We start from the raw sequence: 27,396 nt of genomic DNA on the forward strand, positions 1-27,396 counted from the left end.
ACTCTGCTGCGCAGTGTTTTTTACCCTTTCTTAAATACGTTTTCACAGAGGCACCACCAGCTTCGCTGATTGGCTCATCTTTGGCCAGCAGTAGGTCCATTGCAGAGCCGGCTGGAATTGGCTCTGTCCAGCACAAGCGCAGCCCCTGGTCTCTTCTCACAGAGATTACCCCCTCAGCCCCCCGCTACCAAAACCTTGCCACGTAAACCCAATACAGACCTTTAGCACCTGAGTTAGAGATCAACTTATTCGTTTGTCTTTACCGCTTGTCAGGGCACATGCATTGTGAACTACTTTAGTTGGATGGATTTGGACTATGACTGCGTCCAAGTCTCTGAAATCCAAAGCATCAATATTCAGGTATCCTCTCATCATAAAGCTTCTACAGTTTCCCAGCTCTTACTATTTATTGAAACTTTCTTTTAGCCTGGGTTAACTTCTAGAAGGCGACAGTTGGATATTACAGCAGAAAAATGTTCAGTTGTAACTCCATGTTGTTGTTGTTGTGTGTCCATTAAAAAAAAAAAAAGCTACATTATTTGCTACCTTAATGCACCTTAGGAAAACTTAATATGAGTTGCCTACTCATAGTTTTTTGCCTTCTGTATCTCAAGTTCAGGTTTGTAGAAATGTGTCTACAAAAACATCTCGAGATTATTTAATATTCATGCCTGCTATTTCTGATCTTTAGAAACATCAATGGATTCTAGGCTTCAAAGGATACATGCAGAAATTAAAAACTCGCTCAAAATTGATAATCTAGTAAGTATACTTTGTTCATTGATGTATGTGTACAATTCAGGTAGGAAATATTTTTTGAATGCCAGGTTTGAAGTATGGTTTATTAAACAATATATCTTGAATTCTTTATGCAAGAATTTATGCAGGAATTCTTTAATTTGCAAGACCTGGTTTGGGGAACTTCTTTCTTGATTACTCACCTGGTCTTCTCAGAGTGCCATCATGTGAAAAGTGTTGAAAGGGATTTGGCCTCTGACTTAGCATTTTTACTTCATGAAGGCTATTTGTGTAATGAGAAACTACTAGTTTAAGCAAAGAAGTCTTTCACAACAAACACTGCAGTGGCTTCTGCATTTAGCAGCATGAGAAGTAGTGAGCAGTTTCAACTCAGTCTATGAGTTTGTGATGTCAAGCTAAAGAATAAAACATTTGTTTCTAGTACAGCCAACTCTTAAGTCTATAAAAATTTTCTGACTTCAAAGTAATTCATATTAAATTTTAAAAATTTCACCCCAGAAAAATGGTTCAGCTTAAATATTTTTCTGTCAGCTAAACTCCAGATAGTAAATTCACTTCAAATGTAAAAATACTTGAAATAAAAGCTCACAGAGATATAATCTTATTCTTGCTTGGATTAGAAGATTTTATAAGATTGGCTGTAGAGCTAGAGCAAAGATGCTTTCATTATTGTATTTATCACTAAGTGTGGCAACTACCATATTCTTCTGAGAGTAGTCCCGAATCCTTCTTTTTCTCTGCGAAGTACCCAGGTGGTTTCTACAACTTGAGCATCTTTGTGTATCATTTAATGAGTGAAGATCTTACCTCTTTAGAGAGAGATCTAAGCAGTGTCTGACTTGCTTTTTTGCTACTTTCCCCCAAGAACAGGAACTAAAACTCAACATTGCCTTCAATTTTATTTTTTCCTCTTAATGTGGCTACCAAAGATTGTTAGCATTTAAACAAAGTCTTCAAATCAAACTTTTGTTTATATACAGGATGTGAACAGGTGTATTGAGGCTCTTGATGAGCTTGCTTCCCTTCAGGTCACAATGCAACAAGCTCAAAAACACACAGAGATGATTTTAACTCTAAAGAAGGTGAGTTTTGCAACTTCATTTAAAGTAACTTCAAAAGAGAAACTTTTTTTATTTGACATCAAGTTTATTTACTACTTTGGAGCATGTTTCACTTCAAGTCTAAACATAACATACAATGAGTTAAGAATTTCATATAGCACTTACTGAGATTAAGTAGATAGGTGTATATATATATAAGTGGAGTTGACTGTTTTACCTTCTCATTTTCAGATACGGAAGTTCAAAGTTAGCCAAGTTATCATGGAAAAATCTACAATGCTCTATAACAAGTTCAAGACCATGTTTCTAGTTGGAGAAGGAGATTCTGTTCTCTCACAGGTACTGAATAAATCACTTGCTGAGCAGAAGCAGCACGAGGAAACAAAAAAACCCAAAGAACATTGGAAGAAAGGTCCAACCAAAAAAATAGAAAAGGAAAAAGAACTAACAGGTAGGTGTTGGTGTACTTCATCCCACTCTCCCCAGGTGACTTCACTATAGTAGCAGAGGCTGAAATGTTACCAGATATGTTTGTGCTATATTTTTTAATTAACTTTATAGTACAGTAGGATTTATTTAGTAACTAATTACACTGCAGTTATCTTCCAAGTTGCATCATGGGAGTAGGGAAGGAAGAAGATTAGTACTGAAGTCAATTCAGTTGGCATACTTTTAGGAGTATAATAGCTGAATGAGCTTCCATAGTTAATACTTTATTTGGTGTTTTAAATAAAATAGTTCTTTCAGTTAGCCTCAGTTCATTTTTAGTTTCTTGTTTATATCCAGTCTCCACTACTTTGTGGGCCAAGTTCAAGTTGTTAAGGGATATTCAAGAGTGGCTGCTTCCTCCCGCAGCTCTGGCCCAGGACTCCCTTCTGCCTAGCCACTCTTGAAATATATGCTGATCATTTCAGGTTAACTGTCATACACTTAATACTTCTCAAGTTAATTTTATGATGTTCTTGAGTTTGTCTTGAAATGTGTTGAGAATTACCTTGAAACTGTAGCCTTCAGCAATATTTTATATGCTTGCTCATTTTATTTAGATAACGCAATTTATGGGACTGAGGTATACTGAATTCTTAAAAGTCATCATAATATCTCTTCTTGCTTTAATATATAGATTCACCTGGTAGATTTCAAGATTATAGGAAAAACATTTGTAGTGTTGGAGTTGATGCTTCTTACAACAGAATTTTGCTTTTCTTGCTTTCTGCAGTGCTGATTCTTTCCCCTTAATTTTAAAGGTGTGAAGACACTAAATGGAGGGTCTGAAACTCAGGACATCAACCAATCACAACAGAATGGAGAGAACATTGAGGAAAAGAAAGAGAAGCATGAAGTTGGCACTAAGAAAAAGTGAGTTAATATTAGTAAGATCACTGAACTAACCATTATCTAATTTGAAGCTACTTAATCATGTTTAATAAATGTTTTCTTTACAGGGTTTTCTCCTCAACTTTATAGAAAAATTATAGTATCTTCAATTCAACTCTAGTTTTGAACAAACATTTTTAGAAGAAATGCTTCACTCATTTCTATAGTGTAGGTAGAAGGAAACTTCTATAGGATGTTCTCCTAGTAGGCTAGATAGCTTGAGGTGGGACAGAGTTCTGTATACTCTTTTTTCTCTGTTTTAGAGTAGTATTAAGCTGGAAGCAAAGGAAGCTTGGACCATATTGCAAATAAACTCATGAGACATTATATTTTTGCAAATTCTCTTATTCTAGTCAGTAGGCAAGTAAATACAATGTAAGAGAACTGCCTAAATATAGTTAACTAGCATTAGAACTTCTACCTATGAAATTTCAGAACTCTATGGCTAAGTGTGACAGGTGTATAAAGTTCCCAAATTAAACCATTCTGGTCAAACATCCATAAGAATGCTTGAATTTGTACATGTACATTTCTTCAAGTAAAGTGGCGCAGGGGGATGGGGAATGGGGGTTGCAGTCAGTTCATCACACGTTGCCTCTGCCGCTCCTTCCTGCACCCCGTGGAAAGGACCCATGCTGGAGCAGTTCATGAAGAACTGTTTCCCGTGGGAGGGACCCCACGCTGGAGCAGGGAAAAGTGTGAGGAGGAAGGAGCAGCAGAGATGAACTGTTATCAGCTGACCACAACTCTTCTTTCCCCGTCCCTGCTGTGCTGCTAGGGGCAGGGAGGGGATAGAAGAGTTGGGAATGAAGGAGTGAAATTGAGCCTGGGAAGAAGGGGGGGTGGGGGGAAGGTGTTTTAGTTTTTGTCTTTGTTTTTCACCATCCTACTCTATTTTTAATTTGCAATAACTTTAATTTTCCCCAACTCAAGTCTGTTTTTCCCCCTGATGGTGATTGGTAAGAGATCTCCCTGTCTTTATCTCGACCCATGAGCTTTTCCATCTTTTCTCCCCCGTCCTGTTGAGGAGGAAGAGTGAGAGAGCAGCTGGTTGGGGGTCTGGCAGCCAGCCAAGGTCAACCCATCACAACATTTATTTGGATTTTCTTTGGTATACAAGTGGTATACATACTAAGTAATATTGCAGGCAAACTGCTTATTTTGTTTGTCCCATCTGTCTTGGACACATTTATATAAAAAAATATCTCCTCCTGCCAACACTGGAATTGGTTCCAGTTTAAACCACTGGATTTCTACTATATAACAAAAGATAGGTGGAACCTGAAGGCAGTGGTTTGAACTGCCCTTAAGACATATCTAAGAAGGGTAGGGACACTAAGAAGGGAATGACTTCTTATTGTAAAGGTTGGTTTGGAAGTCTGGTCTGGTGGACAAGAGCTCAGTAACTATCCCAAATCTAAGCCCCTTCCCTGGAAAAGGATACCATCTGACTATTTGCAAGGGGTCCCCTCTGATTATTCTGCTATGATGGAACAGACAATTAGTTGTGAAGATAAAGAACTAAAGTGATTCAGTTCAAAGAAACAGAACCTTTGGTTTCATATGCTGGTGAATGGAGAACACGTAAAAGGTTTAAAAACTAGGATGACAATAAGATGAGAATACTGAAGACCAGTTCTAACACACTGCTGAAGGAAAGAATGTAGAAGGCCTAAAACAAGAATACACTGCTTCAAAGATCTGAAGGAAGTAATCACAGATCAGACATCTTTGAATGAGATCCCAAAATCCCCTTAGCAGTAAATCTAGACATGTACTTCCTTTAAAAAATTTAAGATAGTAAAAAATATTGTGTGTTTATATATTCTGTGTATGTATATATATTAAGAATATTTAATATTCTTTAAACTAACCTCTCTTCTTCTCCATCCTCTTAACTTCTGATTTCTTACCTTCTTCTTTATTTTGCCTATCAAAACATGAAAGCATTTTTACAATGCTGTTTTCTAAAGTCTTGAGTCTTTTTTTATTATTATTTTTAAATAAGATGTTTTGAGATATTCAAACTGTGTCTAAAAATACAGAAGTCAAACTCTGGTTTCTTCAAAGACCAAAATAAATTTATTTATTAAGATACTGCAGATAAGGAATCCTCCAGATTAGCAGACTGTTTCCCCTAGAAGCAGCAAATGAAAGCATTATTAAAATGTAAAAATTAAAATAAAACTGCAGTGTATGAAGCAGATTGATGGAGAGAGAATATTGTAAGAGGACCCAAATTTAAAACTGACATTCAAGTTTACCTCAGGGAATTATGGGAAAAAGATTGATTATATGACAAATAGAATAATTCCCACAGCAACTCTACTAAAAGAAGTACAGAAATAAGTAAGCTATAAGTATACCACAATCTTGAAAGAAAACTCCTAATATATTTTTATGCAGAAAAAAGACCCAAACAAACCCTATTTATCAAGTCTTCAGTCTTGTTTATCATAGACTTTAAAAGCCTTATTTTAATTGGTGTATTCCACCATTCTGTGAGTTTTTTCAAATGGCATAAAAATAAGCATCCATTAAATAAAAATCCTGCATGTATATCAGTTTCCATTCTCTTGTCACATTTTATTCAGATACTGAATCAGACTTCCAAAAGATTAAGATTATTATATAATTCTGCAGAATTTTGTAAAAGAGGGAGAAAAATTCTAAGATCAACCTTTAGCTGAACTCTTTTCTTGAAGTGCTAGTTGGTTTTCTTTAAGTATTCCTATAGTCAGTGCTCACAGATTGTTTTTGTCCAGCAGTATTCGTTGGGGGAAGCTATACTGTCAGCAGCGTTCTCCTTGGTTTTAGAAGCATGAAAGAGTCCAAGAGACTTGTGGTGTCCAGCATTCCTTTTGGCTGCCTGGAAGCTAAAACTTTGCATATAAATCTGTGGGACATGTTGACTATTAATTGCAGTAGGGTAAACTTATGTTTTATCTCTTCTTTTAGATGAACAGGAATTTGATTTTGCTCCAGAGGTAGTCTTGGAATTATTGGTTCCTGATTGGACAGCTTTAAAAAATGTCATGTGGGAGTTTTCAGCTAAGTAATGATAACTACAAATGTTTGTTTTGCCTGGATGAGTGGCATACTAAAGGAGTACGTTTTATAAATAAGAGATCAGTGCAGGTTCCGAACCCAAGTTATGCAACACAGCACTGTGCTTAAATCAATGAGTCGTTCAAAATGCAATATGACATTAATGCAGTGTGGCATCTGAGTTAATTGAAATTGTAAATGAAGCCGTTGGACAGTGGAATGTATGTGGCCAATCACTTGAAAACAAATGGCCACTTTTAATAACTGTCTCTCCAAGGTACATTTTTCATGACCTGTTCCACTTCCTTGTTTCTACAGAACCTGACAACACTTGGATTTTTGTAGTGGCGAGAGACAAACTGAGTCAGATTGCCCTTTTAATTTCCTGTTAAAAGCATAAGGCTATTTGGGTGCAGACATGACACACCAGTGATCATTACTGGTCAAAAGAAACTGAAGACGAACACTTCACATACTTGCACAAGATGTCTTGACCAGGTTGTCTCAAACAAGCAACTATAGGCAAATTATTTCATATATTTCTTTAAATATTCCAGCACAATATTGTGCTTTTGTCCTTTAAAACTTGCAAGTATATCTTCCAAGAATTGAGCCAGTGGTAGTGTTACGTTCTGCCAATATACATTTCCCTCTATTCAAGAGAGAGTGAGTGAGAGAGTGTGTGTGTGTGTGTGTGTGTGTATTTGCATTGGCTTGAACTCTAAGCTCCATTAGCATTGTTTGACTCATCTAAATGAAGAAATCAAACCTGTTTACATAAACCCTTGTATGGCTACTTAAGAGCAATTTATTTGGATTAGCCATTATCAAACAATGTGTGCATAACACAAACCTATCTTGCTTAAACCAATGTTAGTTTACAGTTTTTGCAGTAAAAGTCCACTTGTAAGCTTACCACTCTGACTAAACTGGTACACCTTTCATGCTGAGAAATGCATATTTCATGCGGGCCAAACCCGCGAAAAGCAAAAGCGCAGGGAGCGAGAGGGTGCCCCAGCCCCCCCATTCCCCGAGCCGGAGGAGGGAGTTCCTGAGGAGCGGCAGCTCTGACTCAGCATGGGCGGGGACAAGAGGGGCGGCGGCCAAACCCCCTCACTTACAAGAGCAGCTCCCAGGGAGCGCGGCGAACAGGGCGGGCAAACAGGACGTGGTGCGTCAGAAGGGCGTGGCGCGGCAGTTTGCGCGGCAGTTCACGAGGGAGGGCGTGCGTGCAGGGAAGGCGAGCGGGCAGGGCACAGCCACCCTCCTGGCTCTAGAGGCCAACTCAATTGGTAATCGTCGGCTTCCGAGAAGAGGACCAGCTATGGTTTCCACTCGGCCGAAAGCCGTCGCCAGAAGGAATGTGGCGACCCAGACGGAGCTCACACGCAAGCATACAGCTGTCCAGGTCTCTGGCTGCAGGGAGTGCCTGAGCCTGTCAGCTGTACCGGAGGGCAGCAGAGACAACACCTGTGTGTGGTGTGACCAGGTGGATGATCTGCTTGGCCTGGTGGCAGAGCTGAAGGAGGAGGTGGAAAGGTTGAGGAGTATCCGGGAGTGTGAGAGGGAGATAGATTGGTGGAGCCGCACCCTACCGTCCCTGAGGCAGAGGCAGCAGATGGAGGCTCCGCAAGAAGCAGAGGATCCCCTGCCCTCTTGCCACCAGGTAGAAAGAGGGGACCTAAGCGACGGGGGGGAATGGAAACGGGTCCCTGCTCGGTGTGCCAGGCGAACCCCCACCCGGCCTCCCTCACCTTCCCGGTTGCCTTTACACAACAGATATGGGGCCCTGGAACTTGAGGGCGAGGCAAACGAGGATGTAGACGAAGGTCCATCCAGGGGGTCGCCTAGGGTGAGGCAGTCAGCCCCACGCATTATGACTGCCGCTGCTAAGAAAAAAAGGAGGGTAATTGTCATAGGCGATTCCCTTCTGAGGGGAACAGAGGGCCCGATATGCCGACCGGACCCGTCCCACAGGGAAGTCTGCTGCCTCCCTGGGGCCCGGGTCAGAGACATCACTAGGAAGCTCCCTGGTCTGGTACGGTCTTCCGATTACTACCCGCTGCTGGTTATACAGGCTGGCAGTGATGAGGTTGCAGAGAGAAGTCCTGCAGTGATCAAAAGGGACTTCAGGGCACTGGGGAGACTGGTTGAAGGATCGGGAGCACAGGTAGTGTTTTCCTCTATCCCTACAGTGGCAGGGAAGGATACTGAAAGGAGCAGGAAAACACACCTGATCAACACGTGGCTCAGGGGCTGGTGCCATCGGAGGAATTTTGGCTTTTTTGATCATGGGGAGGTTTACACGGCACCGGGCCTGCTGGTGACAGACGGAGTTCAGCTGTCTCACAGGGGGAAAAGGATCATAGCTCATGAATTGGCAGGGCTCATTGAAAGGGCTTTAAACTAGGTTCGAAGGGGGAAGGGGATAAAACCAGGCTCACTAGAGATGAGCCTAGGGGTGGCGTGCCGATGCCGGGGGCGAAATCGATAGCCCAGCTCAAGTGCATCTACACCAATGCACGCAGCATGGGCGGCAAACAGGAGGAGCTGGAAGCCATTGTGCAGCGGGAGAGATATGACTTAGTCGCCATCACAGAAACATGGTGGGGTGACTCTCACGATTGGAGTGCTGCAATGGATGGCTATAGACTCTTCAGAAGGGACAGGCGAGGAAGGAGAGGCGGTGGGGTGGCCCTGTATGTTAGGGAGTGTTTCGATTATATAGACCTTAACGATTGTGATGATGGTACAGTTGAGTGTTTATGGGTAAGGATGAGGGGGAAGGCCACCGAGGCAGATATCCTGCTGGGAGTCTGTTATAGACCACCCAACCAGGATGAAGGGGCGGATGAAGCGTTCTACAAGCGGCTGGCAGAAGTCTCTCAATCGCTAGCCCTTGTTCTCGTGGGGGACTTCAACTTCCCGGACGTCTGCTGGAAATACAACACGGCAGAGAGGAAGCAGTCTAGGAGGTTCCTGGAGTGTGTGGAAGACAACTTCCTGACACAGCTGGTAAGTGAGCCTACCAGGGGAGGTGCCTCGCTCGACCTGCTGTTTACAAACAGAGAAGGACTGGTGGGAGATGTGGTGGTCGGAGGCCGTCTTGGGCTTAGCGACCATGAAATGGTAGAATTCTCCATTCTTGGTGAAGTAAGGAGGGGGGGCAGCAAAACCGCAACCATGGACTTCCGGAGGGCGGACTTTGGCCTGTTCAGGACGTTGGTTGAGAGAGTCCCCTGGGAGACGGTCCTGAAGGGCAAAGGGGTCCAGGAAGGCTGGACGATCTTCAAGAAGGAAGTCGTAAAGGCGCAGGAGCAGGCTGTCCCCGTACGCCGTAAGAAGAACGGGCGGGGAAGACGACCGGCCTGGCTGAACGGGGAGCTCTTGCTGGGACTCAGGAAAAAAAGGAGAGTTTACCGCTTGTGGAAGAAGGGGCAGGCGACTCAAGAAGAGTACAGGGATCTCGTTAGGTCGTGCAGAGAGGAAATGAGAAAGGCAAAAGCCCAGCTAGAACGCAATCTGGCCGCTGTCGTTAGAGACAACAAAAAAAGCTTTTACAAATATATTAATGACAAGAAGAGAGCCAAGGAGAATCTCCATCCCTTATTGGATGCCGGGGGGAACATTGCCACCGAGGATGAGGAAAAGGCTGAGGTACTCAATGCCTTCTTTGCCTCAGTCTTTAACAGGCAGACCAGTTATCCTCAGGGTACTCGGCCCCCCGAGCTGGAAGACAGGGACGGCGAGCAGGATGAACCCCCCGTAATCCAAGAGGAAGCAGTCAATGACCTGCTACGCCACCTGGACGCTCACAAGTCTATGGGGCCGGATGGGATCCACCCGAGAGCGCTGAGGGAGCTGGCGGAGGAGCTCGCCAAGCCACTCTCCATCATTTATCAGCAGTCCTGGTTAACGGGGGAGGTCCCGGACGACTGGAGGCTTGCCAATGTGACGCCCATCCACAAGAAGGGCCGGAAGGAGTATCCGGGGAACTACAGGCCTGTCAGCCTGACCTCGGTGCCGGGGAAGATTATGGAGCGGTTCATCTTGAGGGCGCTCACAAGGCATGAGCGGGACAACCAGGGGATCTGGCCTAGCCAGCACGGATTCGTGAGAGGCAGGTCCTGCTTGACCAACCTGATCTCCTTCTATGACCAGGTGACCCGCCTAGTGGACGAGGGAAAGGCTGTGGATGTGGTCTACCTGGACTTCAGTAAGGCCTTTGACACCGTCTCCCACAGCATTCTCCTAGAGAAGCTGGCGGCTCACGGCTTAGACAGGTGTACTCTGCGCTGGGTCAAAAACTGGCTGGACGGCCGGGCCCAGAGAGTTGTGGTGAATGGAGTTCAATCCAGTTGGCGGCCGGTCACGAGCGGTGTTCCCCAGGGCTCAGTACTGGGGCCAGTCTTGTTTAATATCTTTATCGATGATCTGGACGAGGGGATTGAGTGCACCCTCAGTAAGTTTGGAGACGACACCAAGTTGGGCGGGAGTGTTGATCTGCTCGAGGGTAGGAAGGCTCTGCAGAGGGACCTGGACAGGCTGGATCGATGGGCCCAGACCAACTGTATGAGATTCAACAAGGCCAAGTGCCAGGTCCTGCACTTCGGCCACAACAACCCCATGCAGCGCTACAGGCTTGGGGAAGAGTGGCTGGAAAGCTGCCTGTCGGAAAAGGACCTGGGGGTGCTGGTTGACAGCCGGCTGAACATGAGCCGGCAGTGTGCCCAGGCGGCCAAGAAGGCCAATGGCATCCTGGCCTGTATCAGAAATAGTGTGGCCAGCAGGAGTAGGGAAGTGATCGTGCCCCTGTACTCGGCCCTGGTGAGGCCGCACCTCAAATACTGTGTTCAGTTTTGGGCCCCTCACGACAAGAAGGACATTGAGGTGCTGGAGCGTGTCCAGAGAAGGGCAACGAGGCTGGTGAGGGGTCTGGAGAACAAGTCTTATGAGGAGCGGCTGAGGGAACTGGGGTTGTTTAGCCTGGAGAAAAGGAGGCTGAGGGGAGACCTCATCGCCCTCTACAACTACCTGAAAGGCGGTTGTAGCGAGGTGGGTGTTGGTCTCTTCTCCCAAGTAACTAGCGATAGGACGAGAGGAAATGGCCTCAAGTTGTGCCAGGGGAGGTTTAGATTGGATGTGAGGAAAAATTTCTTTACTGAAAGAGTGGTTAAACATTGGAACAGGCTGCCCAGGGAAGTGGTGGAGTCCTGGAGGTATTTAAAAGACGAGTAGATGAGGCACTTAGGGACATGGCTTAGTGGGTGGTGGTGTTGGGTCGACGGTTGGACTCGATGATCTTAGAGGTCTTTTCCAACCTCAATGATTCTATGATTCTATGATTCTATATGCTGCACACGTTAAAACTCGAACAATCTGCAAACTATATTTGTCATGTGAAACTTGCTTACAATTTCATATGCAGTGTTAAATTGTTTAAAGAAGAGACCATTAAGCAGAGTAAACACGAGCAAAACATGAATTTACAAAACACTCGTAAGCACTGAGTATTGCGTCTGAGCAAATGGTTTGTAAATGTCTCTTCAGTTCTGTATTTTAAATATTGCTGTAACTTTACTCCATTTGTTAACTAGAGGTAAGATGCTTTCATATCTTTTTGAATATGTACTTGAACAATCTGATCCCATAGCTAATCTTGCTTTGAGCCAGAGGTTGAAGTTAGATGACCTCCTGAGGTCCCTTTCAACCTGAATTATTCTATGATTCTGTGCATTCTAGAAAATAATGTATTCCAAGTGATTGTGCTTAAGAACTACTTTCAATTGTGTTGATAGGCATATATGCTGTTTCCTTAAGTTATCTTTTTAAAATTTGGGACGTGTTGAATTATTCATTGGTACTAAGAAAAGCTGTAGTTGGTAATGCATGTTAAATCAGCAAAAGTCAAGGTCTTTTCTGCAACATTGTTCAACAAGCTGCTTTGTTTCTTTTTACCAACTGAGAGGATGAATAGCTGAGGATGTTGGCACAAATTTGGCAGTAGACCGAGGAGCAACACAGTTGTACCTGCACAGACTCACATTCTTTAAGCAAGGCTGTGTCTTATGTACAAAGCACTGAATTGAGTTTGCCTAACAAATATTAATGAGGTAGCTACCTAGACCAGAAAAATGGAAAATAATTATTTTAAAAAATGAAACAAAAAATTCAATTTATATCCATTATGCTGACAGAGGAAGTTGCAAGAAAGCAAAAAGAAAAATAAACCTTTTCACATTTTATCAATATTAGGTTTTGTGCTTCATAATTAGGCATCAGGTATAATCTAAACTATGCACAGTCACTAAGATAAGCTACTGCTCCTTACTTTTACTGAAGTGGAGCTCTGTATAGTTCCCTAGATGCATAAAATATGAAATCTATTTAAAAGTAAAGAAGACTCGGCTCTCGTGAGACCCCACCTGGAGTACTGTGTTCAGCTCTAGGGCCCCCAGCATAAGAAAGACATGGACCTGCTCAAGCGGGTCCAGAGGAGGGCCACGAAGATGATCGGGGGCTGGAGCACCTCCCGTATGAGGACAGGCTGAGAGAGTTGGGGTTGTTTAGCCTAGAGAAGAGAAGGCTCCGGGGAGACCTTATAGCGGCCTTCCAGTACTTAAAGGGGGCCTACAGGAAAGATGGGGAGGGACTCTTTATCAGGGAGTGTAGTGATAGGACGAGGGGTAACGGTTTTAAACTGAAAGAGGGTGGATTTAGATTAGTTATTAGGAAGAAATTCTTTACTGTGAGGGTGGTGAGACACTGGAACAGGTTGCCCAGAGAAGTTGTGGATGCCCCCTCCCTGGAGGTGTTCAAGGCCAGCTTGGATGGGGCTTTGAGCAACCTGGTCTAGTGAAAGGTATCCCTGCCCATGGCAGGGGGGTTGGAACTAGATGACCTTTAAGGTCCCTTCCAACCCAAACCATTCTATGATTCTATGATAACCAAAACAACACATGACAATTTATTGCAGAAATCAAAAAGCATGTCAGATTTACATAATAATATATTAAGAATTGCAGAAACAATAAAAACTATTTAGTGTCTTTGGGACATTGGAAAAGTTTAGGTTTGCCCCAAGGAAGAAGTGTGTTTAGGTTTCTAGAGAAAGAATAACTGACAAGGAAGAGACGAAATCACTTGGGGGGGGGGGGAGTAAATAAATCTAGATTCTTGTTAAAGGATAGAGAAAGGTTATAATTTTATTGTTATAGATGAAGAGGACCGTTTCCTTCTCCTAATTCCCAGAATTTTTACCTTGTTCTCCCCCTTCTTCCTCCTTCCCAAGAACTGTGTAGATGGGAACATCTCGATCTCATGGTGGTGGCTTCTTCACCCACTTGTGGAATAGGTCTTGAGAATGGGTCAGATCGATTTCTTCCTGCTATCCCAACCCCCTAAGTTTCTGGCAGGATCTTCTCTCCATGCTAATGCTTGGTTCATTTGTGATAATTTATCTTCTGACTGCAAACTGCTTGATGTTACTCAACTGGCTTTGCAGAGCCAGAGTAGCATAAATCATGACTTCTTCCTTGTTCTGTCTGATAGTATAGCCTCCAGCTGCCAGACAGAGAAGGAAGCATTTTCCAGGGAACCCTATGTATTCCACAACCTGAGCAACTTAATTCATGGCTATAGAATTTTGATATAAATCTCAATCTCATGTATTCAAGACTTACTTAAAATGTAATACGTGGCCCTGCTGGAACAAGAGAGTTAGCTCTCTCTTCAGGTATTCTCAGGATACTTCTAAACAGAACCCACCAACTCTGTCCTACTGTTAGGAAACCTAAGTCACTGAAAGACTGACATCGCTTAATTTCTGGATTCAACTTTTCCCATCCTCCCACAATACTACATATTGATTTACAAGAGCTTTTTTATTCTCCGTTTAAAAAGTTAAATAATGCTTGGGGGAAAAAAAGGCAGAGGGAGGACACAGAACACAGTGCAAACCAATTGGGAATTTTGTCAGGTTTTGTGCCTCCTCTTAGTTTCAAAGTACTACCACAATGTACAGACACTATGTATTAAAACATACTCACGGCTCAGATTCCATTTGCTCCTCTTGCTTACACTTTCTTTCTGTCAGTTCTCTCTCATGTTGGCCTTGTAACATGTTTCTTCTATGAGCTCCTTGAAAGTTTCTCCCTCCTTTTTTCTTCTGTTTTTATTTAGGATTTTAGGGTGAGAAGAGAGAAGGAATCTTTAGATTACTAAACGTCAAAAACATTAATAGTTAAACCTACCTGCTCTAGATGTCTACACATTATTTCTCTAGTCCATGAAACACCCTGATGAGAGTTAGCATTCCTCTGTAACTAAATCCAAATCTTTTATATGCAGATAAGAAGCTGAGTTTTATTAGTGCTTTCTCTCAGATATGGAGAAGAATATCCCAAACACCAAAAAACCCAAAGCCATTCCCAAATGATCAGCTAGAGACAGCTTCCTATCTCTCAGAAATATATTTCACAGACCCCACAGATTCTCAACACTCAGGACAAAAAAAAATATGCATTCAAGTAAGCATATAAAAAACCCCAAAACAAACCAACAAACTTTTGCTACAATAAATCACTTTATTTTTTTAAAAGATGGATTTAAATGTATTAGAAATTTTTTTTCTTTGTAAATATCTAAAAGTTATTGAAAAGATTATTTGACAGAAAGGAATTCTGCAACTTCTCATTTCCAAGACATGCATCTATATTAGCCAGACACAAGGCTCCAACACTTAATAGACAAAATTGAAGGCCTAGCATTAGCTTTAAGAAATATTTTCAGTGAACTACTGTTCTTTACAATAAGCAAGTCAATAAAGAGCAATATACCTTATCACCTTCATGTTCTCCTTCATCCTCTTCAGAATCAGACGCTGATGCAGAACCCACTTGGGAAGTATTTCTCCTTTTTGGTTCGATCTCCCTCTTTGCTTCTCTTCTATCAAATTCCTTCCTCGATTTGTCTTCTTCCTTCTGACTCTCCTCATCTTTTTTCCCTTGTTTTTTGGGCTTTTCTTCCAGTCCTTTTTTCTTTGTCTTCTCCTCTTCATGAATACTAAAACACAGTAAATTATTTAAGCTTCATATTCGTTATCTATACCCAGTTTAAAAGAGAACCTAACTCTCCATTCAGGAAGATGTACTTTTTAGTTTTTACTATCAAATACTCCACCTGCACAAAGTTGGCTCACTCTTAGATCTTTCATTTCATAGGATCATAGGATAATTCAGGTTGGAAGGGGCCTCTGGAAGTCTCTTGTCCAACCCCTTGCTGGGGGTGGTTCAGGCCAAGTTACTCAGGGCTTTCTCCAGTCTGGTCTTGAAAACCTCCAAGGATGGAGACTGGACAACCTCTCTGGGCAACCTGCCCCACTGCTTGACTGTCCTCAGGGTGAAAAAGTATTTCCCTATATCCAGTCTGATCCTCTCTTGTTTCAATTTATGCCCGTTGCCTCTCATCCTCCCACCATGCACCGTCGTGACGAGCCTGGCTCCTTCTTCTTGATGAACTCCTTGTAGGTATTGGAAGGCTGTTATTAGATCTCCCCCAAAGCCTTCTCTTCTCCAGGTTGAACAAGCCCAGTTGCCTCAGCCCCTCCTCATAGGACATGCGTTCCAGCCCTCTGACCAGCTTGGTGGCCCTCTGATGAACTCGCTCCAGTTAGTCGGCATCTTTCTTGTACTGAGGGACCCCAGGACTCTAGATGTGGTCTAACAAGTGCTGAATAGAGGGGGATAATCACTTCTCTCAATCTACTGCTGTAGTGGGTTGACCTTGGCTGGCTGCCAGATGCCCACCAAGCCACTCTGTCACTCCCCCTCCTCAGCAGGACAGGGGGAGAAAATAAGATGAAAACCTCATGGGTCGAGATAAAGGTGGTTTAATGAAAGAAAGCAAAAAAAAAAAAAAAAAAAAGATTTATTCTCTATTTCCCATCAGCAGGCCATGTCCAGCCACTTCCTGGGAAGTAGGGCCTCAGTACGCGTAGCGATTGCTTCGGAAGGCAAACGCCTTAATAATGAATGCCCCTTCTCCCCCTCCTTTCTCTTAGCTTTTATTGCTGAGCATGACGTCATATGGTATGGAATATCCCTTTGGTCAATTTGGGTCAGCTGTCCCGGCTATGCCCCCTCCCAACCTCTTGCTCACCCACCAGCCTTTGGGGAGGTGGGGGGCTGGTGAGACAGCCTTGATGCTGTGCGAGCACTGCTCAGCAATAGCCAAAACGTTGGTGTGCTATCAATCAACACCGTTCTAGCTACAAATACAAAGCACAGCACTATGAGGGCTGCTATGGGGGAAGTTAACTCCATCCCAGCCAGACCCAATACAACTGCCTACGCTCCTGTTCATACAGCCCAGGATACTGTTGGCCTCCTTTGCTGCCAGGGCACACTGTTGGCTCATGGTCAGCTTTCTGTCTACCAGGATCCCCAGGTCCTTTTCAGCAGAGCTGCTCCGCAGTCAGTCCCCAGCCTGTACCATTGCCAGGGGTTCTTCTTTCCCAGGGGCAGGACTTTGCATTTGTGCTCGTTGAATTTCATGAGGTTCCTGTCAGCCTGTTCCTCCAACCTGTCTAGTTCCCTCTGGATGGCAGCTCTGCCCTCAAGTGTATTGACTGCCCCCCCCCCCCCCCCATTTTGCTGTCATCTGCAAACTTGAAGAGAGTGCACTCTGTCGCCTCCTCCAGGTCATTGATAAAGATGTTAAGCAGGACAGGTCCCAGGATAGACCCCTGCAGTATTCCACTTGTTACCAGCCTCCGGGTAGAAAACAACTTATTAACCCCTATCCTCTGAGCCCAATCATCCAACCACTTTTTTACCCATCTGGTTGTCCACCCATCCTGACTGCAACATCCAACTTATACTGAGTACTACAAGGAAAATGCTGGGCAGGAACTCAGTAAGTCATGACAGCTCATCAAATGCAACCACTTGGTTTACAATAAAAAGACAGGCATTTTATATAAAAAGCCAACTCACATGTCGGTCTCTGAAGGACAAGGTGGTTTCACCAATTTGGGTCTCCCTCTTGGTTTTGGAACCTTTACTTCAGTAGCTAATTATACAAAAAGAACAGGTTAGTCTACAGCCACCACCCGTTCCTTATCTAAAAGGATTGTTTCTCATGTCAACACACAGAAGCAACACTTGAGTCAAACTTAGTAGGGTAAATACTCTATTTAAAAAAATTCAAATGTTGGAACTGTGTATCAAAGTTTAATCGAGATCCCTTTGAAAAATTAAAATCTCAACCAACACTTTGGTACTTTAAGATAGCAGTCTAAGAGGTTTAAACCGTCTATTCCTGTGCCTTTTCCACCCAGTGCACTCAGAATGGCCCTGCCTCATGTTACGCAGCTAATAAAAAAAAAAAAAAAGCCTGAAACAAGAGAATAATAAGTGGAATAATAAGACAATAATAAGTGGGGGGAAAAAGCTTAAGTAATTTAGTGTGCAAATCTAAACTCAGCCTATTTATTAGTGGTAGTTTTAAGAGCTTCATGGAGCTTCCATCCCTTTCCCTGAGAGTAAATCAGTGTCAAGAAATTCTACCACCACACTGAGGTATACAGCACAGTTCTACATTTTCTCAATTTCACCGTGTTTCAGTGTTAAAGCAAGCTAAACAGTTTATCCACCTTCTCAACGTTTATACCCTTCAAATTCTGTAAAATGAAAATACTTAGTATGCTGCCATTATGGATTGAAATTTATGGAACATGCTTATCTGCTATCCCCAGTGAACATTCTGTTAGGAAAAAACCTAACAAACAGCCCAGTGTTTGAAGTGCTGCTGGTGTTAGTGTGGAGCACTGTTAAGCAAGAGATGCATGCATCATATTAACGCGAGAGAATGCTGCACAGTACATCATCTAGTAACACATTTCCCATAGGGTGCCAAAGCATCTCTTGTAAAGGTCCTTTCCTGCTCTTACAGACAATAGCTTGTATAAACACAATTCATTTGAAAGATCAATATAATCCCACACACATTAAAATATTAAAAATGTTCATTTAATAAATATAATGAAAGTGGGTGAAGTACTAAGGTAATACTTCATTTCCTCACATCTAGTCTTAAATAGTTTGCCTTGGGAGCTAACTATGGTTGCACTTTCTAAAAGTTATTTTCATAATGCTACCAGATACAGGTGAGTATAAAGTATTAAATTATCATCTGTTTCTCAGACTAAATGCTCATATAGCATATTTAAGTGCTCCAATAACTTTCCCCATGTTAGCAGTAAACAAATTTAAAACGTTTCCTTCAAGAATACTTGCAAACTTGCCAGAATTACAATTAAATCATTGCTACTTTCACAAACAAGTACTGCAGAACTATTAGCAAAATCTTTTAAATTACATGCTTCTTCTAATAGCTATATTTTCTTCTCAGTTGTCTATCGGTCTACAGAGATTTCCTTTAAACGTCTTCTCAGCAAAATCTCTCCAGCTCTTCACTTGTTTTTACTGTCCTCTGAGCTCTACCTATAGACAGTCTCCCTCCCCCCATTTTTTTAAAACTTGTTTTGTGGATATTCTAACACAACTTAAGTACCAATTTTATACATCTTTGATTAATATAAACCTCTGTGAAGCCACAGTGAAACAGAGGTCTTATTGCATAGTCTGTAAGTTAGCAGAATCCTGTGGAGGCTTTCCTAAAGGTGATACTTGCAAGGGGATACAATGATCCTTATTTCAGAGGACCCAGCATAACCATAAACATTTTAAGGCCCTTTATGTGCTAAATTGCTAAATACCTCAGGTTGCCATGTAGGATAGTTTAGATGTGTGTATATATATATTTTTATATATATATATAAAAAATAAAAAATTGGAAGTTTATATATTAGGAAATATTCTGTAATACTCTGGAGATCTGGGGGCAATAAATCCTCCGACCATCTCTATTAAGTTATTTTGTATGGGGAAAAATAAATAAAATTCCTTTTTGTTTAAAGTTACCTGCTGGTCTTCCTCTTTTAGGGCTTACTTTTGGAGTCACAGCCACTGCAGCTGCTACCACTGCAGCTTCCGCAGCTTCAGCTTGTTTTTCAGCCTAATTTAAAGAAAGTAATTCACAAATTAAAACCATAGACCCTCTCCTCGTAAAGCAGCTATTTCTTACTTGCTTCCTAAAAGATTGCATAAAATATATTTCTAAACCGCTAAAAAAATTAAAAAACCTAGTTTAGTAGAGTAAGGATGCATAAAAAGCCCAATAGTTTCTGGATAAAAATTCATAAATATTTGGGACAAAGCACTCTGTTTATAAGGGGGAAAGTGAACCTTAAATGATTGTTGCAATGGTCACTGCAAACAACTTGGAGCAATATGCTGCAGTCATTCAGGTTTTATAAATCAGCGGAAGAAACCCCACTGCTAAAATCCAGAAGAAGGATGTGAAAAGTTTTCTAGCAAACCAATACATTAGTGCTGGTTGGAGTGAAAGGAAGCTACAAGCTTGAATGTCCACGCTGCTGATGGCATGGTCCTGCAGTCAACACAAACTTCCTTTTCTTTTTCCAGCACAAAAAGAATATTGGATTCCATCTTCTACACTTCCAAGGGCATTGAGTTTGGTACTGGTACCAGTGTCAGAACTACAGTAAAAAAACTGTTTGGCTTACTATTCAGGAACGCCTGAATGGAATACAAATCAGATCCTGAATAACTGCAGTTCACAGCTTGGCAAGTTGACTTGAGCTCAATTGGTGTGTGTGGGGGGACACAGTCCTCTCAAGGAGAGAAGCTGGCATCACTAACTCCTTCAGTCTTCCAAACTTCATCTACTGCTGAATGAGCATCGACACACTGAGATTCTAGTCTTATTCCAGGTCAATGAATCTTAAAATAAGACTCATGTCTAAAATTCTTTATATGGCTATTAATGTTGCTTTATTATTTTTCTAGAACATCAGGTGAAGAAAGAGAGCTTGAAAATCCAAAGGAATCTCTTTGAAAAGAAATGATGCCACTGGAGTCTTTTCTTTTTTTTAATACAAAATAAAAGTTATTAAGTTTTGCATTTGAAATCTATGGACCAAAAGTTTTAAAAATTTTATAAGCACAGTATTTTAATGTTAAATTTTGTGGAATAACAGCCCCTTTAATCTTCATTTGAAAAGTATTTAAATGCTTTGCTGATGGTTTTATCCAGTATTAATAAGCAATACACATCTCAAAATCCCATTCAGAAAACAGGAGACAGAGCTGTAGTATGTTTTAATCTGACTCCTGTATGTTTGTCCAGTTAATAGCAGGAAAGAGTGTAAATAGTTTTTCAACTGCTTATTTGCTTCGTTTGTATAAAACACACTCTCTTCCAGTCATACTGACCTGTTAGCGTGTAGTTTTTCAACATGTGTCAGGATGGCTTTTTACTGTGCTTTGTACGAGTTGGAAACATTGCTTTTATAGCGGTTAATGTTAAAGTTTAATTTTGTTCTTGTAAAACATTGTACCAAGTGATGCTATGTACCAATTGTACCAATTTATGCTGCGTGAATTCTCATAGTATGCTTTTGGTATTATAGATGTCATACTAGGAAGAAATCTGGTGTTTTCACTGAACCTGTTGATGATGCACATTGGTTAGAGAAGAGTCTTGAATGCTTTTTAAAAAAATTAAAGTCTTTAAGAATCAACTTCTTTGTATGAGTTTAATGTTCAAATTGTATAAATTAAGGCATTCATAAGGGCCATAACTGTTGGAATGTCTAAATCAAAGCTGTTAAGAACTTTTCCTTGGCATGAACTTGAGGGGTCTAGAACTTGGGTTTTAAAAAAAAAAAACCTTGTAAAGATTTCTGAAGGCAAGAAAGGAAGGAGACAGAGAAGTGCTACACTTGTAAAATCCCTCAGCCCCCGCCCCCTTGCGCTCTCTCTCTTTCTCTCTGCCCCCCCTGGGCCCCCCCCTCTAACCCCTGTGCTGTCTCTGCCCCCTGTGCTCTCTGCCTTCCTCTGGTTGTCTTGGCCTACTGAGCTGACATCACTCGAATAACTAGACTGATGTTGGAGGCCCACTGTTTGACCTTCGGCATGTTGCTATGTAGTTGTTAGGGTTGTAACTTTTGTTAGATGAAGCACACCGAAGCAGGTGTTATAAAAAACCCCACATAATTGGCAGAAATAGCAGAACTAAACTTATACAAGAATATTTGCCTGGCGACTCGCTACACCAATCAATGAGCGACAGTTCAGAGCGGTCCAACAACAACTAAAGATGAAATAATCTGGAAGGTGCTCTCCACCTCATAAAACACATCCACCTCAGCCCGAAGGGGGGCAGCATGACTCTGCCGTTGGGGATGCCTGGGACCATGCTCGTGCGTGGCCAGAACGGACACCCTCAGCACCCTACTCCTCCCAACCTCTGACAACTGCTGCTCCTGTCAGCAAGGTAAGGGGAAGTAGAGATAGCCACTTTTCCTGTAACTTTGTAATGTTCTTTGCATTAACAATCACTCTTTCACAGGGACAATAAATATCCAAACTCCTTCACACGGAACCAATTATTGCATAGTAATCAATGCACGCGTTTAGTCTGTCCAGACCTAAACAATGACATTACTAAAAATGCTGTCAGAAGTGGGATCCGAAGGAAGCTTTGGACTGTGAAAAGAGGATTGTACAGCTGTAGTGCATCCAACAAATGTCCACAACGCAGAGACCACCTACAGCTGCCAAATTCGTTTGCCCCGAGTGTAATCTTGCAGATCCTGAGGGTGGGCGCTCGGGGGTAAGAGTCTGGCAGGAAGTACGTTTAGTACTCCTACTTGAGGTAGGATAGCACAAACATTTTGAAACTTGTTCTAACGTAAGAGCAAGGGAACCTGGGAGGTGACTCCTGAACCTCCAGTACCTGGATGGGATGAGGAATGGGTGCCTTTGGCTCAGTGCCTGGTTTGGATGCATCCTCCAGTGGCTTGGGAACTGAAACCCGAGCCTGAAAGAATTGGCAACCCAACTGGGAAAAGGCTTTAATGCCTTGTACTGGGTCTGGCTGGGCTGGAGTTAATTTTCTTCATAGCAGCCCTTATGGTGCTGTGCTTTACATTTGTGACCAAAACAGTGTTGATAACACACCGATGTTTTAGCTATTGCTGAACAGTGCTTGCACAGCATCAAGGCCGCCTCTGTTTCCCACACTGCCCCGCCCCCCCCCCAGGGAGTAGGCTGGGGGTGGACAAGAGGTTGGGAAGAGACACAGCCGGGACAGCTGACCCAAATTGACCAAAGGGAAATTCCATGCCATATAATGTCATGCTCAGCAATAAAAACGAGGAGGGTGGGGGTGGGGAGGGGAGGGGAGGGGGGAGTCTTTCCAAGGTAGCCGTTGCTTGGGGCATCGGTCTACCCATGGGAAGCGGTGAGTGGTTGCCTTTGCATCATGTGTTTTTTTCCTTTGTTTCCTTCATCTATTAAACTGTCTTTATCTCGACTGACAAGTTTTTTCTCAGTTTTGCTCTTCCAATTCTCTTCCCCATCTCTCGGGGGGGAGGGGGAGTGAGTGAGCAGCTGGTGGGTGCTTTGCTGCTGGCTGGGGTCAACCCACCACATGCCTACAAGGAAATGATGAAAAATGCAGCACACTGATGTGGGGGTGTGCCTTTGCATGCTGGCCTCTTTTAGAATGGAGTTGTAAAGGCCAGCTGCGGGTATGAGAAGCAGAAAGCCGAGCAGCCGCTCTAGAGCACAGTAATGGCTTACTTAGCTGGAGTTGCCCCCTTAGTCCAAACTAGGCAATGGAAAAGGAAGGGAACAGAATGATTAATGCAAACGTGGGGAGGGGGGGAATGACAGTGTCAGGGATCATGGTGGCCCACCCACCTCTGGGGGTACATTGGAAGAAGAGAGGAAGAAACTGAAACCATATTATCTTTACACAGTGCTGATTTCTGAGACTGTATTGGGTCTGGCCGGGATGGAGTTAACTTTCCCCATAGCAGCCCTCATAGTGCTGGAGTTCATGTATTTGTAGCTAGAAAGAGGTTGGGAGGGGACATAGCCAGGACAGCTGACCCAAACTGACCAAAGGGATATTCCATACCATATGACACCGTGCTCAGCAATAGAAGCTAAGAGAAAGGAGGGGGGGAGGGGGGGCATTCGTTATTAAGGCGTTTCTCTTCCGAAGCATACTGAGGCCCTACTTCCCAGGAAGTGGCTGGACGTGGCCTGCTGATGGGAAGTAGAGAATGAATCTTTTTTTTGCTTTGCTTCTGGGCGCAGCCTTTGCTTTCTTTCATTAAACCGCCTTTATCTCGACTCACCAGTTTTTCATCTTATTTTCTCCCCCTGTCCTGCTGAGGAGGGGGAGTGACAGAGTGGCTTGGTGGGCATCTGGCGGCCAGCCAAGTTCAACCCACCACAGAGACCTAAAGGCTGATTTTAAGCAGGGAGTATAAGAAAACCTGCTAACCTGGCTATTAAGGTTCTGGGGTGTGGGCGCCAGCAGCTTAGAGCTAGATAACCAGGAGGCACCATGGTTGGGGGTCTCTGTCCAATGATGGAGCTGTGGATTGTGCAATCAGATCTTGTGGTGAAACTAATCTGTGACATAGACTGCTTGCTGGGGTGAGAGGATGTGATTTACAGAAAGAGGACCTTCTGGATATGTGCATCCAGAAGTGGTGGCATATGGCTGAAGAAGGGATTCAGAGGTTAAGGGAATGAGCGGTGGTCAAAGTGGTGTATGGCATGGCAGACAGCCCACCTTTGATCGATCTGGACCAAGAGGGGGTGACCCAGGCCATTTGGAAGTGATTGGTTCGTGGGGGGCCCCCCCTTGGTTAGCCAGTACCATGGCTGGGATGATCTTAGGAACCAACCCCTTGGCCCTGGTGGGGGAAGTAGGTGATGCACTCCATCTGTGAAGTTTCTGCCTCCTCCCCTGTGAAGGCACGGGTGGCCGCCATGTGAGAACAAGGGGGCCCGGTGCCACCTGCTGATGGACTGAAGGAGCAGATGCCCCAGAGTGACCCACGGAGCTCTGTGGGCATGGCTGTAAGAGCAAGGGAAGGACATGGCCCGGTGGCATGGCAGAAGCACCAGGGAGCTGGCCACCCAGGTACATGAACTCCAACAGCAACAAAGGACATCCGCCAAGCCACAGCAGGCTGAGAATGGCCTCACGCCATCAGCCCCACCAGTGGAAGACTCCTCCTACACCTTTCTCCTGGAAGAACTGGCTCCAATAAACCTCCCATAGGGAAGCCCTGCCTCCAGCCGGGTTGGGAAAAGGGATGATGAAGATGTTACAGAGGATAACAGGATTTACTGTCCCCCCCATCCACACCTTTTCCCTGAGCTTTTATTGCTGAGCACGATGTCATATGGTATGGAATATCCCTTTGGTCAGTTGGGGTCAGCTGTCCTGGCTGTGTCCCCTCCCAACCTCTTGCCCACCATCCAGCCTACTGGCCTTTGGGGGGAGGGGGGGCGGGGGGCGGGGTTTGGAGAGACAGCCTTGATGCTGTGCAAGCACTGTTCGGCAATAGCCAAAACATTAGTGTGTTATCAACACCGTTTTAGCCACAAATGCAAAGCACAGCACCATACTGGGTGCTATGAAGAAAGTTAACTCCATCCCAGCGAGACCCAGTACGCTGGCACTCCGGGCTCAAAGTCTGTAGGACCCTCCCTAGATCCAGAGATCTATGGCCCCTCCAACTACTGATGCTAGGACCCTCACTTGCTCCAGTAGCTGACACCACAGGCCAGGGGCACCCACACCCTTGGTCTGACTCCAGTAGCTAGCACTAAATCCACTCACAGAGGTCTCACCATTAGCTGGCACTTAGCCCTTGCAGAACACATACACAGGGGATAGGGAGTGAGATTACACAGAGAGAGAGTTAAGAAAAGATTTAATAAGAAGATAGGACAGACTGTGGTGATCAGGAGCAGGGCTCAGCCAGACAAGCGTACTGACCGGCCCCATTTTACATGCGACTGGCCCCTTTTATACCCTTTTCTGTCTAACCCCCCTCTTTGTTCCTCCCTGCTCCCCCTTCCCCTGGACATTGTCTCATCAGCTGGAATAGTCCCACCGAACCCCTCCTGGACCCCCTCCTGGACCCCCTCCTGGACCCACAGGTTTGCATCCTTATCAGTTGCAAAGTCCTGGGTTTGCCTGCAGTTCCTCAATAGCCCATCAATTAGTGTGAGTGACCAGGTTTGTTTCTGGTTATTGTCTTTGTTAATGCTAATTGGTCAGATTTTATGACTCTCTGTATTTGTCTCCCTCCCTTTCCTTATCATGCACCTGAAAAAATAAACACTCTCACACCCCACATATCCTTACCAATTAGGGTGACTAACCAGGTTTGTTCTTATCAGAACCTCCCTTATCATGTGTTGGTCGGGTTTGTCTCTGTATATTCTTGTTTATGGCTCCTTTGACCAGATACCCTTAAAGGAGCAGACACTCTCCTTCCACATACCCTTACGCAAATGATGCCTGAAGCAGTCTTGTAAGAGTTTCACCCGTCTATCAAAACATTTAGGCTATTTGAAATATTCAAAGATAGTATTCTTATGACCAAGTATCAAGTTTAAGGGTAAAATTTATTACTGTGTGTATGTTTTCTGAATCTATTTTATTGTTGTTGCCTGAAGAGAAGGGCTCTTGCAAAAAGTGAAAATAAGGAGAGAAAGTGAGAATAAAAAATTTAGTGAAATTAAAAATCCTAACTTTTTTACCTTGTGAAAAGCTGTTAAACAGCATGTAGAATAACCTCTTAAATGTTACCTTCCATCCTTTGAGGAAGCCTGTACTTCCACCTTTTCTCTAACAGTGTTAAGTTTATCATGCATACTATGGTCTGTGGCATTAGAAGGAGTATCAGCTTTTGCCATCTGCGTGCCACTTAACCGAACATGTATCACAGCAGTGTAATTCAAGCACTACTGGACAGTGTAACATAAAGGAATTTGTCATTTGAGAAGAAAAGGCTTTTATACTCTTAACTGCATATCGTCCAGATTAATTGTTAGCTCTTATTAGTAAAGTAGAACGATGTTGAAAGCTTCACAATTGTCTTTACTAAAACTCCTTTCCAATAACTTAAGACAGTTTTAAAAAAAACATATAAGAGAAGAACGCCTGAAGCACAAGGAAGTGAGGCTCCTTTGACCAGATACCCTTAAAGGAACAGACACTCGCCTTCCACATACCCCTATAGACACACCTTTGATACCTCAACTACCTGGTCTCTCAGAGGGAGAATCAGTAGTAGGACTGCTACAGGCATCACCTCAGTCGGTGCCAGTGGCAACCCAAATGGTACACCGACAGCAATATCGGACCAAAAGGGATTTGCTCGGTCCCATATATAGTCTTATCAAAGAGCTTGAAAGTCAAGGGGTGGTTACTTGAACCCATTCATCCTTCAACAGCCCCATCTGGCCGGTGTGAAAACCCAACAAGGAGATCAGCCACAGACTACTGAGGTTTGAATGAAGTAACACCACCCTTGAGTGCAGCAGTAGCAGATATGCTAGAACTACAGTATGAACCCGAAGCGAAGAATGCTGCCTAGCATGAGACCATTGACATAGTTAACGTGTTTTTTCTCAATTCCCCTGACACCTGAGTGTAAATGACAGTTTGCCTATACTGGGAAAGGAGTACAATACACCTGGAACTGTCTGCCACAAGGATGGAAGCATAGCCCCATGTGGTAGGTTGACCTTGGCTGGCTGCCAGATGCCCACCCAGCCGCTCTCTCACTACCCCGCCTCAACAGGACTGGGGGAGAAAACAAGATGAAAAAGCTCATGGGTCAAGACAAAGACACTTACTAATCACCACCACGGGCAAAACAGACTCAACTTGGGGAAAATTAATTTAATTTATTGCCAATTAAATAGATTTGGATGGTGAGAAACAAACACAAAAATTAAAACAACACCTTCCCTCCCCCTTTTCCCAAGCTCAACTTCACTCCTTCATTCCCAGCTCCTCTACCTCCCCCTTCCCTTCCCCCCGCCCCCTGCCCCACAGAGCAGCGCGGGGGGGATGGGGAACGGGAGGTTCATAACAGTTCCTCTCTGCCGCTCCTTCCTCCTCACACTTTTCCCCTGCTCCAGCATGGGTCCTCTCCACAGGCTGCAGACCTTCAGGAAAA

At 43.6% G+C, this 27,396-nt stretch overlaps 2 protein-coding genes across 2 annotated transcripts in view; one reads left to right on the forward strand and one right to left on the reverse strand.

Moving 5' to 3' along the window:
- Positions 1-3,183, forward strand: part of LOC143172012 (lens epithelium-derived growth factor-like) — a 57,634-nt gene extending 54,451 nt beyond the window's left edge. The window contains exons 11-14 of the mRNA XM_076361224.1: positions 692-762; positions 1,740-1,841; positions 2,052-2,271; positions 3,068-3,183. Of these exons, the coding sequence (XP_076217339.1) occupies positions 692-762; positions 1,740-1,841; positions 2,052-2,271; positions 3,068-3,183 (509 nt within the window). The remainder of the gene's footprint in view (positions 1-691; positions 763-1,739; positions 1,842-2,051; positions 2,272-3,067) is intronic.
- An 11,115-nt stretch (positions 3,184-14,298) lies between these two features.
- Positions 14,299-27,396, reverse strand: part of LOC143171905 (lens epithelium-derived growth factor-like) — a 59,003-nt gene continuing 45,905 nt past the window's right edge. Inside the window, 5 exon segments of the mRNA XM_076361082.1 lie at positions 14,299-14,412; positions 15,083-15,222; positions 15,224-15,308; positions 17,240-17,315; positions 19,229-19,322. Of these exon segments, the coding sequence (XP_076217197.1) occupies positions 14,337-14,412; positions 15,083-15,222; positions 15,224-15,308; positions 17,240-17,315; positions 19,229-19,322 (471 nt within the window). The 3' untranslated portion in view covers positions 14,299-14,336.

This window comes from Aptenodytes patagonicus, chromosome W (genome assembly GCF_965638725.1).
Source record: "Aptenodytes patagonicus chromosome W, bAptPat1.pri.cur, whole genome shotgun sequence".
NCBI classification, from domain to species: Eukaryota; Metazoa; Chordata; class Aves; order Sphenisciformes; family Spheniscidae; genus Aptenodytes; species Aptenodytes patagonicus.